Here is an 18,490-nt window from a genome sequence, read left to right on the forward strand (position 1 = left end):
CCTTCATTTGTCCATCCATCCCTCTATCCAGTCATCCTTTCAGCCAGGAAGTAATTAATCTGTAAGTGCCATAATTCTGCCATTAGATGGCAAGGAGGAGGGAGAGGAGGTGAAGATGGGACTAATATATGTGAAAGGACAGAGGGTGAGATTTTGCATGCGAAGGTCAAAATGGAAGGGTTGAGGATTTAAAGATAAGCCAGATGTCGTCGGAGGGAAGAATTAGTTGGAGGTAATCTCGCCTCTTAATCAGAAGGTCAACGTCGACTTCACGTTTTAAAAAAAAAAAAAAGCAGGTGTAATTCCCTTTACATGCAGTGTAACCGATTACCACAATCAGTGTATTTACACAGGCTGATTATAAGAGTCACTTCAAGATTTTCAGGTATTGAGAAATTTGATACTTGATTGAGGACCTTGAACCAGTCCTGTACTCTCCTGCTGCCCTCACATCTCCACCCCAACATATTCACATAAATCACCGAGGGTGATTCTAATAAAAATTCAAAAGTCTACAATCAGTCTTCTATTAAACAGACACATTTGAACGTGTTTCCATCATTGATTTATTTGTTAAGTGCCAGATTACTTTCTGATGAACCCTTTTTGATGTATATCTATATATATCCCAATGCAGTGACTGCAGTGTTTCTCCCAGCTCTGAATAGAAGGACCTTTGCAGTTTTCAGGAAAGTCATTTATACTATCCTAATGAGCTGGACAGATGTGGACCACACCAGTTTCAAATTTGGGTGATTTTAGGTAGTTAATAAATACAGCTGGTGTAGGAGTAATGAGAATAAGATTTTTGAGATTTACTTCTCCTCAAAATGGTTGTGTACAGTGGAAAAGAGTTAAGAAATAGATTGATATTTGCACAAAGATCTGGAATGTTTGGGTTGTACTTAAATAAATGCACTCGTGTGAGATGTTCTGAATATCTGCTTGTATATATGGACATACTTGGGCGGTGGTACATCTGTTGCTACTCTTCTGAACTCTAGTGTTTTGTGGTGTTCACTCCATAAAGCCTCTGTCTTTATCCGACGATGCTTTCCTGTTAGAACGATGTTTAAGAAGAGATATTACAGATGAGTAATTTAGACCTCAGAAGGCAAACCTATCTGAACTACTAGTCTGAAAAGCAACCTTTCACTGGGAACATTTGAAAACTTGAGTGAAGAGGAGTACACATCGGAACAGATATAAGATCCCATTTTTTTGGTGCTTGACTTTTTTCTATAATTAGTTTTACAAACACATTTCGTATAAATAATTTAATCTTATCTCACTGCCAACTGATGTTTTTTGGGAGCCAGCTGTGAATATTAATTTAAACAGTAAATCCCTGATTATAATTTTTGGGCTGGAATGTGCCTGAGTTTGGTTTGTTTCAAAGCACAAATTTATCTTCAGGGGGATATGCTAATAAAGCCGAGATGCTGCAAAGTCTTTCATAGCATAAGCCTGGGAAAAGGATCAGGGCAACACGCACACATGCTGTACCTTTTGATAATTCTCTCCTTTTATTGCAGATGTATTCTGCCCTTTGTTGCATTCGCTGCCCTTTTTGTGCGTCAGGGATGATAGAAAGGTTGCCTTTTGATATGTTTAGCTGTAACAGCAGCCCCGTCAATGCTTCAAACACCCTGTATTGGCTTGTGCCTCATTATAATCTGCAGTTGAAAAATATTTTGCGAACACTGCAGCTAATATTTCATGTTGGATTCAGTTAAAGCAGATGGGTTAATTATCTGATACACATATACAATAGCAGATAAGATTAGTGGAGAGCAAAATGATACTTAAAACAACAGGTTTGGCACTGTAAAAGTTACATAAACTGGAACACCTCCAAAAGTTTAGAGCATCAGTTGAGAGTAGGAGTTTGGGAGTTTTTCATAGCTATGTGCTCAAAGCATCATGGCTGTTGGCTAACAATACAGCTACAGCCGTGTAGGACAAGGCCAGTGAGGGTGTTAAAATCAATCGATGTTTATTATAAGATATTCAAGCAGTAAACGTGAATAAAGAGCTCGTAAAAATTATTTAGTCTCGCTTCACAACTCAAAGCCATTACGCGCCTCAGGGACTTGTCACTTTAATATATATATATATAGTCATCTTAAAGTTGTCCGCATGTTTATTAGGATTTCAGTAATGAATAAGGAGCTACAGCCTGTTATTCATTTCTGTTGTGCACGTTTTTAATCTGGCGCAGCAAAAGTGCCTTTACAGTTTGTCGGCTCCCTTTGTTGAACTTTTATAGAAACCATAAACTTCATACGGTTGATAAACTTTAGATTAACAGGCTCCTAAAGCTTGACCTTTCGTCTTCAATGCACAGGTACACAATAAGGTGGAGCTGGAGCCTCGGCAGTTTGTTGACTGGATGCGCCTGGAGCCCCAGTCGATGGTTTGGCTTCCCGTCCTGCACAGAGTGGCAGCCGCAGAGACGGCGAAACATCAGGCCAAGTGTAACATCTGCAAGGAGTGTCCTATTGTGGGTTTCAGGTAAGGACGCTCACATCTCTCCCATATTTAGCATTGATCAGAGTGCGTTAGAATTCAAGGAGCACACGCAAAAAAAAGCAGGTGACTTGGTCTGCAGCTTGTAACGGGCTACACACATGTATACACAGAATGTGACACTGTTCCGGGTTGTTCTCTCCTGGTTGAACATAAAGGGCACATCTGCTCTGGAGGGCAGCCATTTATCTAAATGTCAGCAGCTCATACACCACTGACTAAATACCGTCCAAAAGGTTTTGTAACCAAACATGCACACATACGCGAAAAAAACGGAGCGCTCACAAACACACAGGTCACCCGCCGCATTCTCAAAGTTCACCGAGCGCCCTCGCAGGCAACCTACAGCAGACCTCCGTCTGATACTGTGACAGCTCGCACACTCCTGGAACTTTCTTTGCTTCAGCTTGATGAGTTACACTCGCACAGTCGCAACAGGTTAGTCGGTTAGTAAGCTCACAGTTTTTTCCTGACCCCTCGAGTGGGAAAAGCCTTTTTTTTCCTGTGCCTGAAGACTGTTATAACACCATGCTAAGTGGAGCAGAGTGGCAGCGTTGTCCCCTACAGATCCCCTTGCTTTGCAAGCAGAAACAGAAACGCATTTAGACATTTGATGAAGTACACGTCTCCCAAGTTGTGTCATTGATCGATGAGAGCGCACGACCGTAGGAAGGAAAGGCAGCGAGCAAGAATGAAAAGGGAAGGAAAATGCACAGCAGGCATTTTGTGTGGTCTTGCGACATGACACCAAGCATGTTACACGTAGATTTTTTTTTCCTTCTGAGTAGAGGAGGTTTTTTAATGTATGAAGACCACAGAGAAGATGTAAGTACAGTATACAGCCTTTTTTAAACAAGGGTATTTATTTCAAGACGAGCACAGACCATCTCGAATGAAAGCTGAAGTTTTAAGCTCTCGAATGGTTTTTATTTCATGTTTCTGACTGCTACAAATGCTGAAATATAACAGTTTTAGGGAATGTTGACATATCTGCCAAGTTTTTCAGAAAATCCTCAGGTTTGTTTAGGTTATGTTAAAAATGATTTGGTTTTGAGTACTTTTTGCTTTGAGAGGGAGACACGGATCTGCAGGTTTACCCCTGGTACAGGACGTCGTCAGAGCACTTCGGGTTTAATGGATCATCTGTGACCAGAGGTGTCAATTATATTTGACAAATCTTAACAGCTACAAACCAATAAAAGGGCTAAAAAGCCACTGAGCCACATTAAATGTGCACTATTTCCCCTTTATCCAAGCAAACTTGTCCTTGGCGTACATTATATTTACATATTCATGTAAATGGAAGTAATTAAAGCTCAGTTGCGATCAGAAAATGTCACGTTAAAGGTCGTTTCTGCAGAACAAAAGTTTTCAAATAGAATGCTTTAATTGGTTATTGTATATTATAGCCAAATGATTTTAAAAGATACATTTTTTTTTTTTTATATCAGTTAGCAGCACATTTGTGTGAAAGAGGAAAATGATAATGTAAACTGATGGCTGGTTGCATTCTGATTAAACTGACCACAAAATACATGCCTCCCATAAACCTGGGTGGGCTGTTCCACTGTGGCTTAGCACCATGTGTTGCTGCTAAAAGTGCACAAAAAGACGTTGGTAAGCAAGCAGAGAAAGGGGTGTAGTTAGCCAAAAGCAGAAATTGGCTAAATGTAACTTTTTACCATTATTTCATCGATACTTTCCCATTCACTGTTCACTGCTCACATTGGCGTTCTTTTGATAAATTACTCTGTAAACCACATTTTAGGGGAAACCTTGAACACAATTTTTGCCATTTTGACCCTTTTTTTTAACAGACATGAGGGTTTCACCTAAGAGCAACAGACATGATTAACAAAAATTGTTTGGTGGGTAAACTAATTAATTCAGGGCCATCTCATCATTTCCAGAGTGAAGGTGACTTAACGCCCTCTCCTCATAGTAATATGCTGCTTGTCAGTACTTAATGGCATATTTGACTTAGTGCCGTCGTGTGCACTGTTGCATCCTTTGATATATGGCTCTCTTTTGGAGCTCATCAGTCAGCTAACCTTGGGGAGAGCTTGAGAGGAGAGAAAGATAAAAGACTTGAGCTATTATGTCTGAATGGCTCCTTTCTCAATTTAGCTGTTAAATGGCAGTCTAGCTACAGCTGCTGCTGAGGACAACATCCCAACAGTTGTTGCCATGTTGTGTTTTGGTAGAAATCCAGCCATCTGTCATTTTGTCAGCATATTGTGTACGTGCGCACGTGTGAGCATGACTGTGTGGGGGATTTTGTGCAAGAGTGATAGTCTGAATCACCGGCTCCCCAGACGATGAGTCATGTCGTAGGACTACATATGTGTTCACCGGTTCGCACACACAAAAGCAGGACCCCCCCGAAGACGTGAAAGTGACATTTGCAGACTCTACTTCCTCAACTTTCATCGTTTTTCACCTCCTTCTGTCTCCTTGTGTGTCTCTGTAGGTATCGCAGTCTGAAGCATTTCAACTATGACGTTTGTCAGAGCTGCTTCTTTTCTGGGCGCACCGCCAAGGGCCACAAGCTCAACTACCCCATGGTGGAGTACTGCACACCGGTGAGGGAGCAGCACACGCTGTTCGGTCGCTCATCTCATATCTCCCTCTCACACGCTCACACACTCCGCTCACCCATTTCATGAAGGCACACAAATTCACAGTTCCAGGCTTTGGTTACCTCCAAAACCATCTTAATGTCAAATAAACCGCAGACATCTTCCAACGCCTGCATATTAATTCTCCTGTTGCACACAGCGAGGTACTTCAGAAGTGTTACAGCTGCACATATATTTTCAGCTTGTGTAGCATCAACATGCTGTCACTCCATCTTCTTGTCACATCTAAATCTCTGGTTTTCTTTGTTTGGTTAATACCACATGAGTTCCCACATTGAAACACCCATCATTTAAACACTGTTCTGCATTCTGTAGCAGCCAACACATTTTTTTCTCTTGTGGGAAGTCTGTCAACAAGATCTTGGAAGCTGGTTGCAGGGATTTTTCTCTGGCTGGCTTGCAGTCAATGCTTCTGCTCATCCCAAAGGTGTTGTGTAGCCCAGTTATAATTTTCCACACAAGATATGGCAAACTATTTGATGTTGCTCTTATTTTGTGCATGGGGGGCATTATCCCGTTAGAATAAGAGTCGTATGGGGTGGTCCGTGGCGTAGTGGGTTGAGCAGGCGCCCCATTTACATGAGGCTATAGGCCTCGCTGCAGCTGGTCCCGGTTCGAGTCCCGCATTGGACGGCCCTTTGCTGCATGTCGTTCCCCCTCTCTCTGCCCTCTACTTCCTGTCTCTACTAACTGTCCTATCCATTAAAGGCATAAAAGCCCCCAAAAAAAAATAAAAATATATATATATATATATATAAAAAAAGAATAAGAGTCGTATATTTGGACAAGAGTTCCTCTTCTAATACCAAGACTTTTAAATTCCCAAATCTGTAAACATCTTTAAATATGGGAGAATGAGGCAAAAAATGACTCCTCCTCATAATAAATTAATAAGTTATTGACAGAAACACTCAAATGTGTAATGAAATGCCAAAGAAATGGTGGGGGGTTTGTTTTAGGAGCACAAGGAGACCTGCAGGCTGAAGCACATGGAAAATGAAAGTCACACAGGTCATTCTCATAAGCAGATGCAGGTCCCATGCTTTGTGATGCAATCATTTCAAATCAAACCATAGTATGAAAATCAATCAAAATACCTGCACACGCACACAAACTCACATTTAGCTGCATTTATTTTTACACAGTACAAACATTAAACATTTTTGGGATGCTAGTTGTTTTACTAAAATGTGTAAAATGACTGCCACCCCCTCACTGTTACTGATTAAGCTAACGTGCAGGTGTAGCTCGTCTTTACGACCCACTTCCCAATTCTTTAATTTATTCCACAATCATCCCGCACATCAGACCACTGGCTTAATTTGAATTTATGTGAACAAATAGTAAAATACTCCCGACTCTCTGGGGTCTTTTTATGATTTCGGCTAGAAGGCAATATTTCACTTCTGAGAGAAGAGTGTGGGGAATAGTGGAGACCGGCAAAGTTGAACGTTGCTCTCTTTCTCAATTAGGAAATCACATTTGCGGGCCCGCCCCCTTTTTTCTATTTCTTTTTTTTTTTTTTTTTTAGAATTACTTAACATCATCGTTTGAGTAACTCATGTTTATCTTCTCGTTTCTCATTTCTGTCTTAATTTGTTTTTTCAATTTTGCAAATGGGATAGATATTGACTGTAAAGGGGCAGCTTTAAGGAGCAGCAATCTTTCTTTTCTCATTTAAGATGCCCCAAACACAACACTCCTGTTTTCATCTTGCTGCAGCTTCAAAACACTTGGTCTGCTGTTTAGATATCAATACTACAGTTTAGTGATCGGTCAGTTTAGTTGGAAAGAAATATACGAGCAAAGGCATTCAGGATTTCAGTCGAGTATCAGCTGCTAACGTTTGGATTCAAGTTTTTTTTTCTAGTTTGTCCGCGCTGCATCTCGTAATCTAAGTGGATTTTTGTCACTCACATGCATGTAGTAGCTCATTAAAATGAAAGCATGCGTTTGTTTTGAGCCACAGCAAGTAAAAGCATGAAGTTTAAGTCATACTTTCTTTAAAATTCGCTGAGATGACATTACAAATGGTTTGTGACAGTCTACACATGAGTTGCTCTGTTAGAAGCACAGCAGGAGCTCAGAGCGTGTTGCCGAGCGACCCGGGCAGCTGAGCAAGTCACACTTTGTTTGGCAGGACCGAGCTGATAAAAACACTGTGATGGACAGTAATCGGCATGGCAGAGATCTGCTCCGTCCGTGGGAAAAGAGATATTTTTGACGAGCACAAACTCGTGTGAAAGAATGACTGCATATGAATAAAGATCGCATGCACAGATTAAACGGATATTGGAACTCGGCCATAATGTTGTGGTTCAGGCCTTCCAATAAACAGCCGCAACTTCTCACCATCCCTGCTATGATGAGTGGCTGGAACAGCAGGGTACTGTCCGCTGGCTGTTTAGAACAAACAGCTGGGAAGATGTGAGGATAAACTGATGAATGCAGGCGGATTATAGAAGAGTTGTTTTTTGGTCCAACTGTGTTGCTCTCAAGTAATGTCCTCGAGCATACTGACAGATCAATGCTGGAGAGTGGCTGTGGAACCAAACAAGAAAACTTTTCGGGGAAAGCAGTGAAACTTGAATATGAAACTTGCTTATCACTCATAACTAAGATTTAATAAACCTTTAGATGGTGAAAAAAAAAAAGAGATTTATTCAAGGCTGGAATGTCTGCCAGAGGGAAATCAAATGAAAACGGAATCAGCTTACTGTTTTAAATCCCACAGCTCAGCCCATCTCCACTTTATCCAACACAGTTGTTGTGAAAAAGTTAGTTTTCCTTGATTCCTCCAGAATATTATTGCATGATTATATTCATCCTTCTCCCATGTTCAGACCATGGTGGGTTTCAGTTTTATTTCTTTAATCTTATAGGCTCCACGCTGAATAGTAAAACCAGATTCGTTTAAAGATCGAGCATCGCTTTTATTCAACTCAGTGCAGCCATTTTATAGAATTATTCCTCCCGTCCTTATCGTACTGTTTATTTTCTGGTTGTGATATTGCTTTTTTATTAGGCTGGGAATTTTTTTTTGGAGAGGCGAAAGCATAATTCTAAATGCCTCTGTTAGTGACGCTGAACAAGCCAAAAACTGTCATTTTAAAGTGTGTTTTGTTTGTTTGTTGTTTTCACCTTCTAAGAGATCATGTTGTTTAAGTCTGAGTTCTGATGCGTCGGCTGTCATTTTGCTGGAATTAACATTTTTCAAGGTGTCGTGAATATGTCCCCTCGGGGTGCTTGCGAGAGATTATGACACCCGACATATTAATGTGACTCAATTTGCTTTCAGCTGAGGATCTTTGCAGCGCGTGTCATATGCCTGTTTGCTCACTTGCACTGTACCTCACACTTTGTGCTAATATCTATCCTTGTTCCATCTAATAAGGAAAAGGAGATTAACCTTAAAAAAAAAACATCTCTGTTCAGCCATATAGAGGGGATCTTTAATGAAGCATTTGCATCTTGTTGTTTTCTAGCTGTTGTTGATGTGCTCTGGATACCATCTTAAATGGCGTGGCAATAAGCCATGTGAACTTTAACAAGCCCATTCCACGTATCTGTCATTTTGTAGTGATGTTTCTGCCTGTGTGTGTGCGGATGTTCGCAGTGGTTGTCAGAATCCTCTGGAAAGGGATTTTCTCTCCTTCTGGCCAGACTCTTGTGGTAATTTGTTGTTTGCTCGCATGGCAGAAATCACTACAAGAGGAACACCTTTGCTAATTAACAGAAACATTTTCTTCCAGACAAATGCTCATCCTGATTACACATTCACCAGAGGCTGTGGAAGTGCCTAAGCTCACTGCACAGAATAATGAGTAATATGTACAAACACTAACTCTGTCTTCTTTTTCTCCCCCCGTGACAGACGACATCGGGCGAGGACATGCGAGATTTCACCAAAGTGCTGAAGAACAAATTCCGATCTAAGAAGTACTTTGCCAAGCATCCACGGCTGGGCTACCTTCCAGTCCAGACGGTTTTAGAGGGCGACAACTTGGAAACGTAAGTAACTCTTGAATATGTGGATTAGACAGAGCAGTGCTTTGGTTTTGTTTGGAAACAAGTGTGTTGGATGATGTTTTTTGCAGTTTTCAGTGAGGTTTTTGTTGTTTGTAAAATTTAGTTTCAAAAGGTTAACGTGGCGCTAAACTCAAAGATTTACATTGGAAACCCACAAAGCAATGGATGACATTGCCTCATGCTTACACATAACCACAATCCATTTTTTAAACTTCTCCAGGTAGTTTATTTTTAAACAAGTAGAGGAAACTAAAATTGAAAGTCTACCTAGTGTAGATAAAAATGAATTCAAGCAGGGTTCAAACCCAAGTCGTCTTGTTGCTCAGTTGGTGTCATATCCAGGCATCTACAGTAGTTTAGCCTGTATAGGCTTCTCTATATGGTACCAGACTTCTTCAAGGTTTTCTGGAAAACACCTTTTAGGCAGAATGCTAAGTCAAACTTGCAGTATTTTAGGCCAAGGTTCATTCCAAGCCTTTTAAGAGCCTCTCAAGACACTATACAAACCCCTTTGAAAGGCTGATTAGCTCCCCCCATGTCTACAAATAATCCACCCATCCAATTTTTCATACCCGCCTAATCCCATTCAGGGTCGTTGGAGCCTATCCGAGCTACCACTGGGTGAGGGGAGGGGTACACCCGAAACAGGTCGCCAGTCTGCCAACAGAGACAAACAGTCGTGCACACTCTGACTCACTCTTACAGTCAATTTTTGACAATTAATCTAGCATGCATGTTATTGAACGGTGGAAGGAAGCCAGAGTAGCTGCAGAAAACCCCGCATGCACAGGGAGAGCATGCACAGCACAGACAGAAAGGCCCCAGCCAAGATTCAAATCAGGAACCGTCTTGCTGTGAGGTGACAGTTTCTAACCACCTGATATAAATCATACTGTCAGATCTTAAATATCCGGAGTTCACAGGTTCTGACCCGTCTCATACTGCACAGTAGAGTTAGTGTTAGTTTCATACTTTCTGTAATTCTTATTTTTTTTTTACTTGTAAGTCCAAGAGCCACCGTCGTGCTTTAGATCATCTGTCTGCAGCATCAGCCACAGTAACTAATTTATGCCTCTTCTGCTGGCAGTTTTAAATCCCTCCGGAGAGATGTTTAACTAGGCCCGCATTATGCAGACCTCACAGCTGAGCACGTCATCCTCCTCAAGAGTACCACTGAGTTGTGGCTCTTCCAAAAATCCTCCTGTGTGCTCTGAGACTACAGTTTTTTTTTTACTTTTCCTCTCCATAATCCCTCTATCTTGTTTCTATTTTTCTGTAGGCGTTTTTGGTGAGTATGCTATCCTGTTGTAAACATTCGTACTTATGCTCTTTTCCTTTTGAACAATATAGTTTTGCATCATTTTAACCACCAACAACTCTCAGTTGGTATCTGCGCACACACTGAGTCGCCTGTTTGCCTCACAATGGCTCTCTCCCAACCTAAGTTGCACATAGTCGCTGCTCAGATAGATTCCTTCTATTGCTTCTCTCATCCCTCCCATTCTTGTCCGTCCTTCTCCTCATCTCCCACCTTGCTCTATTCTCACTTCCCATAAAAAAGAAAAAATGACTCCTGCAGAGCTGCCTGCCTGAAAAGAGGTGTCTATAAACAGCAGAGATAGTTGCAAAAAGGCAAAGCTCTTTTTCAGAATATTGTAGAGGAGAATGGAGATTTGGTGGACATTTGTCAGGATTCTACAGTCTGGTTTCTTGTATTAGGTCTCCCATGTGAACTGTGCTCCATCCATGTTCTAACATACAGTCAGTGTTGAGAAATGCTCACGATAATTTCAACCCCGTATTGTCTCAGCTTTTGTGGCTTCTGCCATCTCCGTGTTCATATAATTAATACTGTGACCTAAATTGAAATGGATTTTCTTGTTATTGGAGCAAGATTCATAGGTTCCCTCTTAACAAGAGGACTGATGCACGTTTGGAAAACACGAAAACAATTGCTGCAATGTTTGTTGTGATACGAACATGATTAATAGCGTGTTTTCATAGTATTTTATCATAATACTGCGGGGGGGAAAAAATAGCCAATAAATCAACTTACAGCTATCATCTTCTAAATATTTAAAGACTTTAAGCACCAATGTTAAGTAATAGTAATAGATATGATATCTTTATATCACTGGAAACCATCTGAATTCATTGTCAGCCCCTCATTGGTCATCTTAAGAAAAGGAACGTCGTAGAAGTTTAAATTTTTACAGCAGCATAGCAGTTTAAGAGAAAATGAGATTGTCCGCTGGATAATTGCCCTCACTGACATGCTCCCTTGCCATCCCTCTTCCAATTCAACCCGCTCTGTTTTTCTCCACCTCCAAAGAGAACAAAGTATCACCTTTTCTCACCTCCCACTTCTGTCTTCGTCTCATGTCACGCTGGATGAGATGTTTGATTCGTCACAGCTATATTTGATAATGTGATGGAACCATTCAAATGTTTCCCCTACATGACCAAACAGAGGTGTATTTGGCTCTGTAGTGAGGTGAATAGCTTTGAAATTCATGAAAAAGTTTGCTTTGGTCTGAAATAATGCACAGATGTTGCCAAATAAAACTGACACAACTCGGTTGGAAAGAAACTTCTATTGGACAGTGTTTATTCAAAGTTCTGCCCAGAATTACTAATATCCACATCACAATTTGATCCGCTCTGTACATTTACGTCTTTAAGCAGTTTCTTTTGACTGGAAATGGCAAGTTATGTTATGATAATATTTATATGTATTATTATTTTACTTAAAACGGCAGCCAAAATTATTCTCAATCTTTCTCAATAATCAATAAAAAAGCCTTTATTTGCCATCAGGCTTCTAAAGCAACATACGGCCACGGTAGGTCCCAGCCAGAATCAAGACCTGAATCCACTCTTCTTCATCAGGAGGGAACTAAAGATCAGAGTGATTAAAAGAAAACCTCCCAACCCCAAACTCCTGACTGTCTGAGACACACGGTTCACATATTCAAATTTTTCTGAATATCTAACAATATGAGGGCTTCTGACTTCATTACATTACGCTCAATCATTTATTGTCCCTTCATTAATCAACCTATTTTTAGTCTTTGAAGGAATTTAAACTAAACTGGGCTGTGCTAGATAAAACCTTTTTTTTTTCCTTCCTCGGCCTTAAAACGATCCACTTCAGTGATCTACTTCCTGTCTTTCCCAGTGCACGTGTAATGGCTGTTCGCACACTTTTCCCTCCAGCCCTGCAGCTGGCTCTCTAAAAGCGACAGGTTGAGGTGGCGGCACGCGCGCAGGCGGCCTTTGCTGTTGACCGAAACAATGGGGCATAGTTAGCGGAAAGAAGCAGTGCTAACTGTGACAAAGTGACTACCACAGCATGATGGACCAAATAGATTTTTTTTTTTTGTAAGAAACCTTCCAGGGCATTCACCCAGGAAGAGAAAAAAAAAACTAAGAAAACTGAAGCCCACACTGCGGGTTTGACAAATCTATGAAGTGATGACAAAAGACGTCAACTCATGGCAGTTTTCTCAGTTTCCCCTTTGTCAGCAGTTCCATTTTTTTTTTTTTTTTTTTAACAGAGCCAAAGGGGAACAGCGATCCAAGACATAATAGTTTTAGAATGATTTGAGCCGGCTCCTTCATGCCCCTCTACACAGGTTTAATAACTTGTTAGCCGAAGCTTATAGCTCAACCAAGCTCCCCCCCCCCAATGAAATACCATCTTTTAGACTGATGGTGTGTTTGGGATTTTCATTTTAATTCGGTTTGTTTTCTAATTAGATTGGCTCATTAGGTTACTTTATGAATAATGTTTTTACATTTAGTTTCCAGCTCAGCCTGTGCAGATATATTCAGCACCATACCAGTGAAAGTGAAGTGAGCACAGCTCTACATGGCCCTCCTCTTTCTCGTTACGACTTGTTTTTCAGTCTAAAGCGCAAACTGCTTCTACCGCGTTGAGGTGAAAGCCGTGTCGCAGAATGCATTTCTGACAAATCTGGGTGAGAGAAAACTATCTATAGTCTACAAAGCTATCAGCCTTTGCAAAGATAAAGAGTGAATCCCCTTCCTGAAAGACAAAATGAGCACACAGACTCTTCCTTCAGGCAAAGATGTTGCTCAGGGTACCTTGCCGAACCCGATCTCTTTTCCTCACACACCCCCCCCGATGCTCTGTCTGAATCTTCTGTTCTGAACTCTCCTTGCAGCTACACAAGTGGCTTCTCTGCTGTCAGAAACGTACCCACAATGCCACATGTCTCCCTCTGCATTTCTCTGCTTTAATGTGGGAACAAAGGCATGAAACTGAAGAATGTCATCCTCAACTCTTATCTGACCAATTTCCAGCCAGCCTCCTCTGTGAAAACAGCACACTTCTTTGTGTTTTTCAGAAGAGACGGTGCCCCACATGTTTAGCAATGTTTCCGCACCTCTAAAAATAGCAACAATTATCAGGGACTAGAAACCAGAAAATTTAGAAGGCTTGGTAACATCAACCAACAGTCTCCAACACCCTGTGTTTTTTTTCTTCTTTTTTTTTTTCTCAAAAGTATCCTCATTTGCAAGTTTCTTTTTCCTGTTTTGCTGTCGTCCTTCTAAAAGAGTAAATTTAAGTGAATCCTCTTTGAAGCTGTCACTTGCACAACACACGAAGGTCACGAGCCTGTTTTAAAGCCGATTTAAACCGGTGCCACAGCCACAAAGTGTAAATAACTGATTGCTTTTCCTGTGCAGTAAGTCCAGCCGCTCAGAAACTGGACCAACTTTTCCCTCCACTCCTTCCCCCCCCCCCCCCCCCCCCCTGCTGTGTTTTCAGTGTGTGGTGTTGACCCTAAAATGTTTTTTGGTACTTTTACTCCTCATCCCTCCTTCCTTACGATTCTCTTACAGTCCCGTCACCCTCATCAGCATGTGCCCGGAGCAGTATGAGTGAGTATCCACGCCACCAGCAACTACACCTCGTCTTCAAACTGGAATGCCTTTAAACGACACCTCCTTTACTCCCTTCTCTCCTCACTCATCTCCCTCCCACTGCCCACATCCTCATGCCAGCTAAGCCATGACTGCAATGCATGTTGCCCTCCTGCCTGCCCTCCTGCCTTACCCACTGGTTAAACATGCAACCACAAAAACTCCCCCACTGTCTGCTCACCTTCCTCTCCGTGTTAAAGCATCCAACTAGCATTCAGTTGCTCATCCCTGTCGGGCTGTCAGAAACCATCCAGCCACTCTGTAGATCACCCGGCTCTTTTCTATTCCTCTCTCTCTAGGATCATCAGATTTGTTTCTAGGTGATGTTTGCGAAGGGCCATTAGGTCGTGTGAAGGAATGTGTGCATGTGCCTGTGAATCTCTGTCTTTTAACAAGCCGGTGTGATCATACCGAATCTCATTCATCTCCATTACTCCATTCATTTCCAGGCTGTCCCAGTCACCCCAGCTCTCTCATGATGACACCCACTCCAGGATAGAGCAGTATGCCAGCAGGTATGCCCTGGATTCTCCAGTCTCCATGTCGTCATGTCAGAAGCTGAGCTTGCTTGTGAAATTTCTGTTACAATGAGCATCTAAGTTTAAAGAAATAGGCTGATCTCCAAAAGGCCTCGTATTCAAAGACCAAACATCGGCCGCGACTTTTTAAACGGGATTAGTGTAGTTGTGTTGTGCACAATTTTTGAGTGGGAGAAAAAGAAAAAGGAGAACCATCGGGCACAGTAGATTTTAGCTCTCAAGAGACAGCTTAATTAGCTTGTTAGGGAACAGGCTTTCATCACTAGCGAAAAGCCAAGTGATGTAAAGTTCTGTTCTTTTTAAATAATTTTGCTTAAAATGTTAAAAAAAACTAGTCATATTTAACTTATTGTCTGGAAATTGGGTCAATTGTTACTCACTCACAGATCCACAGCAGCAGAAATGTTCTACAAGAGATGTCCACACCTTTGCATAAAGACCTGTTGCACATGAAAGTAAAACACAGCTCATTATCACTATAGGACAAGAACATCACTTTTTGTTCAAGCTTGTTTTATATAGTTCACTACCAGTAATGAATCCTTGTAATTGCAGAGCAAGAAGCATAAGCAGTGTTCAGAATTTGTTTTTCAGTCTGCAATTTATATTCATTAAAATACAGCAATAACCTGTATTGGATAGCAATAAGAGAGATTTGGTAAACGAATGAATCCACAAAATGAAAAGCAGGGACAAAATGGAAAACAGCCGGTGCTTGCAAACTTTGGAGAGCACCATGGTCCTTTTGGTAAATGACCAACATGAAAGTAAAACCCTGCACATGTCGGTGATTTGCTGTGATTAAATGTCATGTGGTATCAGAAGTTGCCTTTTGAGTGCAGATATTTTTAAGTAATGAATGACTGTGGAATGAGGATAATAATGATGATAATGATGATCATGTTTTGGCTGTTTATTCGCATTACTCTCCGAAACGCATCTGAAATTACACTCCAGGCTTGAAAACAAACGCAGAGACAGAACATCTGCAGAGATCAAACGATGTTGTTTATGACTGGTAACTGAACTGGGTCCATTGAGCAGAGACCAAACAAAAAGGAAGGAAACTGCACCAAATTGGAAGTAAAAACAAGCTTTTTGCTCCCATTTGTGTACTGTAAGTCTCTTTGAAACCTTGTAATGCCAAAGAGAGAAGCAAAAAATGTTCTCCAGTTTCCCCTCAAAGAGCACCCGAGCAGCTAATCACATTTAATAAGGGTCAGATTACTCTTTTATGGGACCCTGGCCCCATAAAAATTCTTCATTACTTTTGATAAAGAATGGTACACTCGCTGACCACTCTGTTAGTTAAATCTTCCAAGCAGTAGGTTGGACCTCCTTTTGCCTTCAGAACTGCCTTAAATAACTGTGGAGGTAATGGTTAGATATTGGATTTAATAAAAATTTGAATATATGTGGCCACCGATTCAGAGTTTTTCAAAAGATGCATGATGTGAAAACACAGCGTTTATTGGCATATAGTGAACCTCGGCTACATTGGAAACATTAGGGTTAAGTAGCATTTTAATAGAACTTTTTTTGGTGTCTGGGTAATTACAAATTTAAACCAATCACAAAAGCTCTTTTAACATTTTTGCATCTGCTCATTATTTTGTGTATGCATGCACAAAATGTCAGACCAGTCAGTCTGCTTTGTGAGGGAATTCCGAGGCTACCCTCCACTTTGATCCCGGCAGCGAAATCCTTAATGTCACCGGCTATAGTACCAACAGATACCCGCCTTCAACCGAGCATTAACGACATCCCCAAACCAATGTTCTGCTGCGCTGATGGAAATCTTGTCTGATTTGACGTTGCGTTAATCATATCTTTCCCCTTGCATAAATTTCTAATCAGTCTTATCTTTTCTAAAGCCGACACGGATTACTTCTGTCGAAACGCAACTCTGTGTACTTCTACACAAAACCTTAATCGTGAATGCTCATCCGCTGCAGCACTGCTTTATCTGGCCTGTGACCTTCTACTGGCCACACACCATTAACCTTCACTCAGTGTTTCTGGCCACAGAGTCATCAGAAAAGATGCACAAAAGCCCCCGGAGTTACAGATTTAACTGATCTGTTGACACTGATGTTGGAGATTACATGGCAGCTTCTGGATGTGCAGTAAAAAATGTGCATTTGACTTCAGAATTCTAACTACTGTCGTAGTTAAGAGTGGTGTGTGGATCATATCCATATCCTCTGTATTGCAGGGTTTAGTGAATCCAGGCTTTGATCTTATGATTATGAAATCATAAAATGTTTTCCTGACGGCCACATACGCTACACACAGCCTCACATCTCTGCCATGCATATTCATCTTAACATAGTATTTTGTGCTTGTGCACACATATATTAGGACGCATTAGCTTATGTAATCTTTTAATTTTGCTCCTAGCTACTTTGGTTTTTGTCATTTAATGTGCTCAGAGAGTTCACGACGTGCATTCAATTTTAATCGGTGTCCCTCTGCGGTGTTTATGTCCTTGTTTGTTGACACTGGTGTTCTGCATATAATTGGAGCATTGACAGCCTTTAAATGCTTTAGCTTGAGCTCGTCCTCTTACAGGCAATGTGTTCTTGATGTTTTGTTTCCCGCAGGTTGGCTCAGATGGAACGCTCCAATGGCTCTCTGCCCACTGACAGCAGCTCAGCCACAGGAAGCATGTAAGTCACTGCGGGTCAATTTCAACATTTTCTTCTCCTTCACTTTATGTATTTCCATCAAGCGCAAACAGCGAGGCTGCGTGCTGTCTCTGGTTTTCTGAATCAGATCAATTCTGATTCACTGTGTTGTACTCAAGTTCTCCCATTTTTATTTCATATTCTGAGCTTGGATTTGAAACGTATTCAGATTTAATGCTGCAAATCATTCAAGGCACCCGACAAACAAGTGTTGCATTAAACGTTAATGTTTATTTTTGAGAATGGACACACTTCCACGGAATTAAAAAGGACATATCTTGAGTTTTTATTTTATGTTCTAAAGTCAGCTCGATTCAAAGAGTAGGGAAGGGTGGACATATTCAGTATTAAGACATGTTGCATTTTAGCTTCAGTCATGTTCAAGTACTGCATTTAAATCAATAAAGCCCAAAAAGAAGAATTCTCACCCAGTGGGCTTTCTGTTCATGTTTATTGATATTATCTTTCATATGATGCTAAGGTAGCTGCAAGAGTGCTGTTAACCTGTCACAAAAATACAAAAACAAACGCCTTGTCTGGCTTAAAGCTGCAGTCTGCAACTCTTTTTCAAGCATAATGCCTGGAACTGTCCGGGGATTCTGAAAGTAGTACATTAAATACCCCAATACAAAAAAAAATGAGTTCTCTAGGTCCCCTATATGTCCCGCTAGGTCCCTCCAAAGCCAGCAGGTTTGTTTACAAAATTGCAGACCGGACCGGTAAAAGGTAACCAATCAGGTTTACGAGCTGGGCTCTGCTGCCTGTCAATCACCGATTGTGCACGCGCGATACAAGGTAGGCTCGTCCCCACGCTTATTTATCTAGACTATTGAACTTCATTACGGGCTAGTCTACTTACTGTGTCTTCCATGATCGCAAATGACAGGTGAGTTGATGAATGAGGAGTGGTGTACGCAAATCTGGCGTGCACGTAGACGTGCACGAGTTCTCATGTGTTTTGATAGGGCGGGACAGGAAGTTGAATAACTTTTCATTTTTCGGTTAAAAAATAAGCATTTCTTGCATTTTGCGACTACGGAGGTCACCGTTTTCAACTTCAAGCGTTCTGATAGATCATGTAAACTCTTAAAATGCCAAAAATTAGGACTTTACGTAT

The 18,490-nt window shown here is 41.2% G+C and overlaps 1 protein-coding gene across 8 annotated transcripts in view; it reads left to right on the plus strand.

The window, feature by feature from the left end:
- The window catches only part of utrn (utrophin), a 163,933-nt gene that overhangs the window by 129,614 nt on the left and 15,829 nt on the right, over positions 1-18,490 (plus strand). For 6 of the 8 annotated variants that reach the window (XM_075459716.1, XM_075459715.1, XM_075459718.1 and 3 more), the window contains 6 exons: positions 2,348-2,514; positions 5,000-5,111; positions 9,043-9,179; positions 14,067-14,105; positions 14,597-14,662; positions 17,290-17,355. In XM_075459716.1, coding sequence (XP_075315831.1) covers positions 2,348-2,514; positions 5,000-5,111; positions 9,043-9,179; positions 14,067-14,105; positions 14,597-14,662; positions 17,290-17,355 — 587 coding nt within the window. The other 2 variants (XM_075459719.1, XM_075459717.1) reach the window with 2 other exon arrangements.

The sequence above is a fragment of the Odontesthes bonariensis genome, chromosome 24, assembly GCF_027942865.1.
Source record: "Odontesthes bonariensis isolate fOdoBon6 chromosome 24, fOdoBon6.hap1, whole genome shotgun sequence".
Taxonomy (NCBI): domain Eukaryota; kingdom Metazoa; phylum Chordata; class Actinopteri; order Atheriniformes; family Atherinopsidae; genus Odontesthes; species Odontesthes bonariensis.